At 37.6% G+C, this 12,302-nt stretch overlaps 1 protein-coding gene across 1 annotated transcript; it reads right to left on the bottom strand.

The window, feature by feature from the left end:
* On the bottom strand, positions 1 to 10,977 carry LOC120479055 (mitochondrial carnitine/acylcarnitine carrier protein). The gene is made up of 9 exons (XM_039671330.2): positions 10,791 to 10,977; positions 10,165 to 10,239; positions 9,148 to 9,275; positions 8,859 to 8,949; positions 5,747 to 5,864; positions 3,908 to 3,980; positions 3,725 to 3,834; positions 1,035 to 1,156; positions 1 to 954 (listed from the first exon to the last, which is right to left on the bottom strand). Exons 1-9 carry the CDS (start codon positions 10,965 to 10,967, stop codon positions 892 to 894), a joined length of 957 nt encoding a protein of 318 aa, XP_039527264.2. The 5' UTR covers positions 10,968 to 10,977; the 3' UTR covers positions 1 to 891.
* Positions 10,978 to 12,302: the final 1,325 nt, after the last annotated feature.

Raw genomic sequence — 12,302 nt, forward strand, 5'->3', positions numbered from 1 at the left:
GTAGGTTTCATTTCGTTATTATAAAGTATGCTTTTTGTTGTTGTTTTTTTTGAAGGGATAAAGTCAAATCTGCAGTGATGTCAAATCAGACGTCACTAACCCGTCTCTGGAGCAGCAGCTCATTTGCATTTAAAGGGCCAGACACAAAAGGGTGCATTTTTGCTAACCCTCAAAAAGTGACAACTGCAACATGCTAAATACAAATATCTGTGGGGTATTTTGAGCTAAAACTTTGGGGACATCAGAGATTTATTCTTGTGAAAAGGGCATTATACCACCCCTTTAAACAGTATTGCTATTATTAAATTGCAAATAATTAACATAATAAGGTAACATTCATGATAAATACATTCATTCAAGTAATACCCAGATAGCAAACTGACATTGAATCAACGTGGAAATATGACATCGAAACAACGTTGATCTGACATTGTTTTGCTCATCGGATTAACGTTGAACCAACGTCAGACGCGTCATTCTTTCAAAACTAACGGAAAATCAACTTGAAATCAACGCGTTGTTTCAACGTTATGAAAGCAAACCAATTTTCGATTTTCATTTAGCTTTGAAGAATGCCGCGTCTGACGTTGGTTCAACGTTAATTCGATGAGCAAAATCAACGTTGTTTCAATGTCATGAGAGACGTCGTTTCCACGTTGATTCAATGTCAGTTTGCTGTCTGGGTAGGCATGACATACTGTGAGAGAGTGTCTTAGAAATGTAAGGGATTGACTGTAAAGGCACAACATCTGTTCTGAATCAAATGGCAAGGAAAAGATAAACCATCCATCAGTCTTTCTGCCACTTAAAGGCTGTCAGAAAACAATGCTACATAAAAAACACAATGTGTTTAGATCATTGAAATATCCCTTGTCGGTTGTCACTGTGAAGTCACCAGTCTGGAGCAATGTAGTTCAGGCACTTTAGCGAAACCTCAAACCCTAGAAAACACGCCTGAGAGCAGGACAACACTCATCAGCACTCTTAAACTCTTATAATGTAGCGCTGGTGTTGTGAGATGTGTGTTTCCTCACCGCGTTAGCTGGAAATGCTCGTAACATGACTGCGCTTAAGCCTTTGTAGAGAGCGCGAGCTCCTTCTTCCCGTAACAGTGTCCTCAGCACGTCTCCTAAACCCCGGTACCGGCCGTCGGTGGCTGCGGGACAGAGACACGACACAGCGTCATCATCAGCCCTGGGGCATTATGGGTAAACCGGACTTCAAAAACTCCTCCATTCAAAGTATTCACAAAACATTTAACCTTTAAATTAAGTCAAATTTATGTATATTTCAAAAAAAGTTTTTTTTCCCTCCAAAATGTAAAATAAAAGTTATAATAATGTTGCAGTTGGTTAACAATTCCTAAATATTGAGCAATTCTAAATAAAAAATGTTCAAAATTGCATTCTTGCAAATCACATAAGGGTAACATAATTTATTATTATGTTTTATGTATTCATCTCACGTCTCACGTTATGTATTTATCTTCACTGCCGTTAACGCAGATATCTAATCAGCCAATCACGTGGCGGTAACTAACGCTTCAGAGATGATGAAGACGCTCTGCTGAAGCCCAAACTGAGCGTCCGAATGAGGAAGATGAAGATTTAGAGACTTTGAACGAGGAGTTTGGTGTATTTGAGAAACTGGGATGCACACACACACACATCTCTAGGTTTACAGAGAATGGTCTGAGGAAGTGATCTGTGGGAGAAACGCCCTGTTGAGGTCAGAGGTCAGGAAAACGGCAGACTGGTTCCATCAGGAAGTGTTGTTCGTTAAACAAAGCTGGAGTAAAGCCTGTGTTTAGGGTCTCGAGGAAATGCAATTTGGCCAAAGAAGAACTTTTACTTTCACTAAATGATCATAAAGCAGCCTACTTCAGTGTAATATGTCACCGTATCTTCACGCTTAACACGTGACGTGACGATTAGGTGAGGATATCTAAATCAGAGACTATCACAGGTGTGCAGTGTGAGGATGAAGGACGATCGATTGTTCCTGTCTCAATCATTCTCCTGATATTGCTTTTACTTCACTTCACATACGGTCAAACCAACATTTATTTACACACATTTCTCACATTACCACAGTTTATTCGCTATCGTTTAGAAAATGGTAATAAATATGAGCAGAACTCCGAGTTCTCAGATCAGCAAAACATCATCCGCTCAAAGTGGAGGAATCATTTTTGGTCCCAAATTTGTACAAATGTCACTGTATGAAGAATTAAATGCCACAGTTTACTTTATTTTGCTCTCCTCACTTACAGAAATGAACTATAGTGTCCTGATCACACTAGTGAAAAAATATCTGGTGTCAGACTCAGAATAACTCTTGGTTTGACTGTATTTGAAGGAATCCAAAAGCAATCAAATTACAGTGTTTCCATACTGTGGTGCATTGATTACGTTACTGAATACTTTTTTATGAGTCATTTGTAACTGTAATGGACTACATTTTTAAAGGGGACATATCATGCAAAATCCACTTTTTTAGCCCTTAAATGCATTTTGTTGTATATTTGGAGTGTTTATAAGTACAGAAAAGATGAAATTATTCTCTTCAGCTGCTTCGTTTATATCTTTATATTCTGTTTTGGTGAAACCTGTTTTTCAACCTGTTCAGATTTTTCTGTTGTCTATGACGTTTTTTGAGCAAGTGCGTCACCGTATTTGCAGCGGAACTGACGAATAAGGACATCGACTACCGGTCCAACACTTCGAGCAATCCGCCATTATTATTTCTCGCTCCGATTTTGTAGTCCGAGCTCAATGATGCAGAAGTTACGAGAGGGCAAGTCAAAATGTTCAGTTGTTGACCTGAAGCACTTCAAGGATTCCCACTTCAACAACCTCCGCCAGTATAAAGAAGGGTTTGCCGATCGACTTTGTCTGAATCAGAGGTAAATTCCTTCTATCTTTGGAGATGACGAACAGAGCATTTCCATAAGCTGTAAATATCGTTAATAAAAATAAAGTACTTTACTTTCTTGAAACACATGGTGGTCATGCTTTAGCAGTACCTTTGTCTTTCTTTGTTTTGGTTTTGAAGTAACGTTACACGTCTGCAGTATTATTGTTCTTGAGTTTCATCAATGCTCATTTAGCTGCTTTTCTAAACGTATCATATTATCAGCACAGATTGTTTGTGGTAAGATTAGACCGTAGTCATTTATCTTGTCAGTGTGCTTGTTTTAACAAGAGAAATAGTCGACTTTCACTAATAACACAAAACAGTTAACTCGCATACCAATACAAGAAGAGGTTGTTCTGCAGGTTCGTCGTCGTCTTTATCAACTCGCTCGCTCTGGCTGGAATATGTAAGGCTTGATGGACAAGTCTTCTGTTGTTGACATTTTATTAACGTGTGAATAAAAATGTTCTTTGAAGGTATCGTATATAATCGTATATCTCTAATCAAACTACAATAATGGCCGAAAGTGGAAGTTGAACCGACCGTGAACTCATCGACCTGGAGAGCGGGCGGGGTGTGACGCATCTCCTTTTTATTTAAAGGGGCCGCTTTGAAACGGGTCGCTCATCAGAAAAGGGGCTTGTGGAGCTATAATAATGAGGAATTCAGACCCAAGCGTTGCAGTTATGATTTATATAGACCACAACGGTATGATTTATATGTAAAAATGAATGATTTAAAAGCATGATATGTACCCTTTAAATTAATTCTGCCACTGACATGTTCAGAAGAAGTGTTTGTGGCGTACCGGTCTGATAGTTTGACTTCAGCACGTCTGCAGGCAGAGCGATGAGCCAGTTGACAGTGCCGGCGACCCCGCCCGCGAGGAGCACCCTGGCCGTGCTGAGGCGCTGCACACTGGGCCAAACACACCGGATCAGACACAAATCTCTCAAATATTACCTCTACACAACACACAACTGCGTCTCACCTCTCCCCATCAGGCGTCAGGTAGTGTTTCAAGAAGTCGTATGTTAGAAAGTATATGCCATTTGAGGGCACATCTAAATAAAAGAGAAAAATCTGTTAATCACAATCATCAGCTGTGGTCCTTAAGGCAGATCAACAATCCCCTTACATAATACGTTTATTCAAGTGTGTCACGGTTTGGTTTGTTCATGTCATGTTCCATGTCTGTCATGTGATTCCCTGTTTGTCATGTGATCCTGCCACGTGTCTTGTCATTGGTTAATCGTAAAATGAAGTATACTTGGCTTGTAGGTGTGTTTACATTTTTGATTGAGTAGCCTATTAATACTTTTTTTTCCCATATAATTGTACAATCTGTCTGATATCTACTTACATTTTTTGGCATAACATTTTTTTTAAATATTGATTTATAAAAAAAAAACAGATGTGTTCATAATTCTGACTATCTGCTGTTTTTGCGTAGGCTAAAGTACAAGCAAATGTATATTTATGAGAAGTAAAACCTAAATAGGAACAGTAGTATTCTTAAAGGGTTAGTTCACCCAAAAATGAAAATTCTGTCAGTATTTACTCACCCTCATGTTGTTCCAACCCCGTAAGACCTTCGTTCATCTTCGCAACACAAATTAAGATATTTAAGATATTAAGATCACTCCTGTGTACTAGTCCATAGGCTTCGCAAAAAAACAACAAAAATAACGACTTTATTTCAACTATTCACTTCCTTCTCCATGAGCCTGTAGTCAGTTAACGCAGTGTGATTGCGTAGAGCTACGTCACACGTAGGCTCACTATTGGCCGACGCTGGTCATGTGTGTGTGATGCGTGTGACGTACAATAACAGAAGCTTACGCTATTAAACTAGTAACCTGACTCGCGCAGAGGGAGAAATAAACCAATAGTTGAAATAAAGTCGTTATTTTTGTTGTTTTTTTGCGCACAAAAGTGTTCTCGTCGTTTGATAAAGTTAAGATTGAGCCCCTGTAGTCACTTGGACTATTTTAACGATGTCTTTAATGACTTTTCGGGGACGGCAAGAGTCATTCCCTCAAGAAGCCTATGGACTGTATGCAGGAGCGATTTTAATATCTTAAATATCTTAATTTGTGTTGCGAAGATGAACGAAGGTCTTACGGGGTTGAACAACATGAGGGTGAGTAAATACTGACAGAATTTTCATTTTTGGGTGAACTAACCCTTTAATGTGAGTAATTTGTTAAATATAAATAGAAAATTATAAGTATGACGTTAAGTTAATTTAACTTAGAGAAAACTTACAAGTACACATGCAGTATAAAACTACTAAAATAGTAGTTTAAAGAGAGTATACTTTAAAGTGTACTTTCATAAACTAAAAAATGTGCTACACATATTTGACTCATAAACTATCAGTATAAGTTTACTTGTATTACAGACATGATACATTGTTTCTGCCTTACATTATTACATTGCTTAAATGAATATTTTATTAATGTGAATTGAATTAAATATAGTTGCAGTACAAACGTAGTTGTAAATGAGTTGTGTACTCAAAGTTTACTATTAAGCATACTTGAAAACAAGAGGGCCAATTTAGTCCCAATTAGTATTAAACTAGTACCTTGATATCAGTATACTTTACTAAATAAAGATGAACTAGAAGTATACCTTATTGCTTTTCTGATAGAATACACAACATAGTAACGGCTATGGCATGACAAACTGGTTCGCCAAGATAATGTGTGTCACCATAAAGGACACCTGTTAATCTTAGTTTACAGGTCACAGACTAAATGATGTCATCTGAAGAACATACACATACAGTGCAGTACAGTATACACACGCACACACACACACACACCTCTGATTAGAGTAAGAACGGTGCCCTTGTAGACACCGCAAATTCCCTTTTCCTTATACAGTCTGAGTCCACAGTCCACTGGTCCAGTGTACTTCCGCTGACCGGCTGAGGACTGGGTCTAAAACACATGCACTCGTCAAATAAATACAAAATTAACCTTAATTCTATTCTTTATTTATTTTAAGTTTGAAGGGATTTATAAATGTTCCCTCTTGTGACTAAGGCCCAGTGTGATGATGTAAATGTAACTAAACTTACTGATCCATCACATGTTTCTGTAACGGTTTTGTTTGGTTTAGCGTGTTTTCCTTTAGTTCCAGTTTCCCCACTCTGTTTAGTTTCCTTGGTACTCATTACTACTCACTAGTGTGTTTCAACAGTTACTCATTGATTAATTGATTATGTTCACCTGTTCCTCTATCTAGTTTCCTTTATTTGTATTGTGTATGTGTATATACTCCTGTGTTTTAGTCATTGTGTCACGGACAGATGATTATGGTAATGATGATTGAAGGAGTTGAGGACCTTGAAGTTTACCGTGAAGTTACACACCGTGAAGTTTATTTAACAAAAACAAGATTGCTTTCACATAACGGTAATCCAAACAGAAGAAGAGAAACGTAACAGCGTGTATAACACAAACTGAAACAGAGGGCATTATATACCGATGAACAACAGAACTAATGTGGGCTGTTGTGCTCTAATCAATCAAACAATGAATTACCATGACAACCAGGGACACGGGAACATATGGAACGCAGGAAACAAAGAGAAACAAACCAGTCCTTGAACATGACACCAAAACACAGACAAAACGTGACGCACTGCTCGTCATGTATAGCGTGGTTTATGATTCAGGAGTTAATTCTAGTGTTTTCCTGAATATTTGAGTTTAAAGGGCACCTATTATGCCCATTTTTACAAGATGTAATATTGGTCTCGGGTGTCCCCAGAATGTATTTGTGAAGTTTCAGCTCAAAATACCCCACAGTTAATTTATTATAACCATTTGAAAATGTCATTTTTGGGGCCTCTTTAAAAATGAGCTGTTTTGGTGTATACGACCTTAAATGCAAATGAGCTGCATATCCCCGCCCTGCCTTTGGATGAGGGCGTAACTTGATACCTATGGCAGTCGGTACTGAGAGAGTGAGAGACCCGCTGTTTTGAATTTCATTCAGCGTACCTTTGAATCGGAATATATAAATAGTCTCTGATCAGACCCAGATGACGAAGAGACTCCGGCAGATTAAACACAAATGAGAATGGACCAGTACGTCTCGGTATGGTTATTTGATACATTTATGTACTTATAGAGTTGTAATCACGTCCCCTTTGCAATTATGGATGTGCAACACACACACACAGACACACGCAAACACTAACGCTGGCGCAATTTTTTGAAACTACAAACACATTCTGTGATAAAGTTTGCTACGTACAAGCGAAATTACATTTATGCGAGGGACCTGTTGCGTCATGTTTACTTGTCATACAGGTTCTGTGGCAAATGTGAGGAGATGGCTAACTTAGAGAACAACAACATATATCCAGTTTTAATACAATATCTTTAAAATTATATATATTTATAAACGTGTGGTTTCACACTATACAAATAGGGTTTAAATTATATACACAGACATCCTACGATGTCAACAACTTTAGACGCATTTGTTGATGACTTGGCTGACTTCGACTGAAATGACTATTTGATCAAAAATCATAAAATACACTTACTGGAGGTACAACTTATCGAAATCCGGATCATGTCACATTGATTCGCTCAATCAGCGTTTCAACCGTGGAAAGACGTCAGTTAAACAGCTCGTAATCAATGTCATCGTCATATTTACCTCAGAAAACCCACATAAACTCGTTAGTCAGATAGAAAAAATAACTCTAGAGAGGAGCATTTTGCTAAATATATACACCATATTACATATGCATTATAATCTTAATGTTCTTCAATATTTAATGCATATTTGAATAAATCTGGCAAGTTATTATGACAGCCACCATTTAAATGTTTATATTCTTATTATAAAAATAAATAAAAGTGTAATTTAAGTGTTTGTATAGCTACAAAACAGTTCATTATTACCTTCATATTAGGCTAATGAAGCCTACAACTAGACTCCCATAGTTTACAGCATTAGTTAAGAGACTTGATTTCCTTGAGAAAAATGGCCATTTATTGTAACTGATATCCAAAATAATCGATATTGAATCGAATCGAATCGTAATCAAAAATCGAATCCAATTGCAAGCTTGTGAATCGAAATCGAATCGAATTGTGAAATTTGTCCTAACACCCAGCCCTGGATAAAACGTCGTTGGGATAATTCGGTTCATGTGGCTACGCAGACGCGTCAAAAATGTATGTACTATAAATTTCTACGGCCAGACAAATAGTTTGTTGAGGGTTGATTTGTGAAGGACTACACGCCTGCCCACCTATATATTCAAAAGCGCATACCTATAGACTAAACGCGTGATGCGCATGTGCACGCCGTCTGCGTTTTCGTGGGTTTGCATTTTTGAGTTTGGCGCAGAGAAAGCAGATTATTATTTGCCCCTTCGAACCTATTTCAGGGAGTGCGTTCACGATCCACTAGGCACTGTTTTGTGCGGATGAGCGGGCCAGAGCGCCCCCTAAGTTAATAACTAATGATCTTTGCGACGGAAGTGAATCAATCAAAATTTACTTTAGCTGGACAATAACTTTATTCTAGAGCTGCTGTAAAGCCGAAACAATCTCTGTTACTGTAATCTCCTATCCGCTTTGTTAAAAACGCTATATAAATGGAGGTGACTTGACTTGTATTGACCAGTAACCGAGTCGTTATTTATATCTTCTTTGTGTGGTCGGACTTCTGAGAATGTCAAATGAACTAAATTGACAGTGTTTTGGTTCTCAAGAACAGTTTCTTGTGCTTTCTGACAGTAAAATAGTTGACATTAATGAAAGTCAAATGAGCCATACAGTATGTTGCTATAGTACACTGGTTAGGCTTCATTCATGAGTCTTTTTATTACCATAATAATGGTGTCCATTCTATGGATACAGGTGTATTTATGACAGTAGTGTGTGTGTGTCAGTAATGTGCCCTGCCTGAAGTAAACACTTGATTCTCTCTCCGGGAGCCACGATCACAGTGGTGAACACTCCTGCCAGCATACCTGCCAGGCAGATCTGTGTGTACCTGACAGAGATAAAGCCATGGGAAAGAGGAGCAGAAACAGATCTGTTCAGCTGCTGCTGTCTTCAGCTACATGAAGATAAACATACAAATTATACTTTCAGACACATCATGGAAATTGAGCGTGTCAAATGTGACATATTCAGCACAGACTTGACATCATTTAAAATGGCAGACGTCCCGTGTCTCTGCTGTACTAACGTGATTGGTACGGTGGGATCCCGTTGCACAAGTTCCTTTCCCAGCCCAAAGCCAAAGAAATTCAGCGCCATCATCGGGGTGACACCAGCTAGCGGAGCACCCATCCCTTTATACAGGCCAAACACCCCCTGCACACAGTAGGCCAGGGTAAGGGCAGAGAAACACACCTCTATAGGAATGAATCAGTAGACTGTTGAGTCTGCTGCGATAACTTTGCAGACAGCAGGTTAGCAATATATATGAAGAGTTCAGATGCAAAAGCCTCTAAATGCCATTTGAAATTTTCTTCTTTAATGATGATTTTTATATTTAAGTTCAGTAATTTCACTTAAATAACAATTAATAGGTAATTATCATTGCCATTTAAGTGAAATCACTGAACTTAAATATACAAGCTTGATAAAAATGATCATTTTAGAAGAAAATTTCATTTGCATCTGAACTCTTCATATATGCTTTTAAATTCACTTCCAATTTCCTTTGTTGTTGATGTCAAGTATTTTGTTGGAAATTAATTCATATTTTACTTGTCATATACAAATATGACACACTAAAGATTTATCCAGAAAGTTGTCATGACTGGAATAAATTACATTTATAGACCTTTTTTAGTGGACCAATGGATGTCCAATGTCAAATTTAGGCTCTCAAGCAAAACAAGCCGAGAGCTACTGAACAAAATCACCAAAACTGCGTACACTTGGTATTAAATGTCAATGGAAAAGTTGTATAATTTACTCATTTTCCAACATCAACAGTGTTATTGAACTGACTTGAAACGGACTCAAGCCCAATAACGACACTGTCCTCTGTAAAGCTGCTATGAAGTTTGCGTCATTGATCTGCTTTGAAACAATCTGTAAATTATAAAGTGCTACAGAAATAAAGCTGACTTCACATCACTTGACTTAAATTAAGGCTAATTTCCCATGACACTTCTAATATCAGTAATATCTGTCATGAAGTGGGCAGCGGGACACTTTATATGTGTGCTTTTCCAAAAGCATAAGCGATTACCTCTTTGAAAACAGTCTTTCGGAGGCAGTCATATGTTCCTCTGTAGACAACACTTCCCTGAGTTTGCAGACGGACCTGTGGAAACATGAACATCACATGACAATCCTCACAGCAATGTGAAGAAAGACATTAATCTGGAGGGTGTCTTGAGAACAATTCGAGATAAAGCGAGGTCCAATAAAACTGATACAGCCCTATGTCAGTAAAAGCTGGCGTTATCTGTGTTATTCACTCCCTCTGTGTCTGTGGATAACCTATCACTACTGTCACAAGTGTGTGTGTGTGTGTGTTAATTCATCTGTCCTCTAAACATTAAGCACTCTGAAACTGCTGAGCAATCATTTACTGAAGGAATGGTGAAATCAACTAAAGTGAATGCACTATTCTTAAGTCTGTATTTGGCAGCTGAGTGAATTCTGTCATATAAACCAGAACTGAATTAATGTAAATTATCTATTCTGATCTTCTATTTACATATTATAGAATCAGAATAGCACTAAGTTACCTATGGATTATTATGTTTGTCTAGAAGAATGCATACTATCAGCCCCTAATCATGTTAAAGCAGATCAAAACTTAATAAATGACACCCTCGTCAACTTTTGTGATTGTTGGGGAAGTTTTACCTTGATGGTGTCCAGCGGGTGTCCAGCGAACAGGAGACAGAGCCCACCGACCCCTCCAGCCACGAAGTTCTTCAGAGGAGAAGCGCTTCTGTCGGCCTCGACGGCATCCATCATTAGTATAATACTCAAGAGAAGCCCCCTCCTGTGTGTGTGTGTGTGTGTGTCTTCATTGATCATCTGCCCTCAACGGACTTTACCAATATAACCCTGAGCTGAACATCTTTCAACCGTTAACAAGGGCCTCCTCTAACGGCAATTGGTATGAATTGCATATAGAATTAAAAACGTATTTTTTTTATTAAATTTTATTATTTTATTTTTTTTTAAAAAGTACTTATCTAAATTTAATGCTTTATTTTTTGACTCGACTCGAAGTTTATTTTCCACACAGCCAGCTGTGTGTAAATTATAATGTACAGTCGCCAAACATAAAAATAAATACAAAGCGCACCTTTTTTATGATTTTATGAGTAAAAAAGTCAGAATTGTGATATTAAAAGTTTTTTTTTATTCATTTTTATTCCATGGGGAAACAAGCATCCAAATCAACACGACAAAGTACCTTATTGCAAACATAGATAGTTAAACAAACAAACAAACAAACAAACAAACAAACAAACAAACAAACGTGTGTACGCATTCTGACCTCTGCTCTGGTCCCTGTAAATGAATGGCTCTTTAAATTCTGTCTGTTACTTAATGTTGAAAAAACCGTCTGTGTGATGTTTACTAAACAGTCTCGTGACATAAAACAATCTGGTGTATTTCTAAAAGGAGAAGAATTAGAAATCGTCTCGGAATTTAAGTACCTTGGTCTGACCCTTGATTCTACATTAAGTTTTAAAAAACATGTCAAAAAAAATATCGAATAAAGTAAAATTTAATTTACGAAATTTTAAACAAATTCGTCAATTTATACCATTTGGGGCTGCTAAAGTGTTTTTACATTCGATGATTCTATCGCATATGGAATATTGCTGTACCAGCTGGACTTTGACCGGTATGAACACATTTAAATCAATAGAATTACTCTATAAAAATGCCTTAAAAGTCCTTGATAAAAAGCCAATGTCCTTCCATATTTGTAAGATTTTACAAAAACACAACATATTAAGCATAGAGAATTAAAAATTTTTTTAAATATGCCGGTTTTGTTTACAAAGTGTTACATGGATTAGCCCCACCCCCCTTGTTGGACTTTTTTAAACTAAACACTAATGGTGGTGCCAGGACACGGGCCTCTGTTGACTGTGAAGTTCCGTTCAGAAGAACAGCCTTTGGACAGAATTCTCTGTCTGTGAAGGCCTGTAAGTTATGGAACAGTATCCCTATCTCTGTCAGGGAATGTTCCACATTTCCTATATTCAAAACCAGACTCAAAGTGTGGCTTATAGCAAACCAGTCTTGTGACCACTAAGTGTTTTCTGTGTTTTTTGTTGTTGATTCCGGCTTGTAATTTTTATTTAGTTTTTTTTTTGTTTATTTTGTTTTTGTTGTTATTTTGTTTGGTGT

The sequence above is a fragment of the Pimephales promelas genome, chromosome 20 (genome assembly GCF_988280905.1).
Source record: "Pimephales promelas chromosome 20, fPimPro1.hap1.1, whole genome shotgun sequence".
Taxonomy (NCBI): domain Eukaryota; kingdom Metazoa; phylum Chordata; class Actinopteri; order Cypriniformes; family Leuciscidae; genus Pimephales; species Pimephales promelas.

Excerpts from the sequence above, each read along its gene's own strand:
- LOC120479055 (XM_039671330.2), bottom strand. The coding sequence starts at position 10,967 with ATGATCAATGAAGACACACACACACACACACACAGGAGGGGGCTTCTC. Across the intron at positions 10,240-10,790 it reads ACCCGCTGGACACCATCAAG|GTCCGTCTGCAAACTCAGGG; the intron begins GTAAAACTTCCC and ends ATGTTTCCACAG. Across the intron at positions 3,835-3,907 it reads CTGACGCCTGATGGGGAGAG|TGTGCAGCGCCTCAGCACGG; the intron begins GTGAGACGCAGT and ends TGTTTGGCCCAG.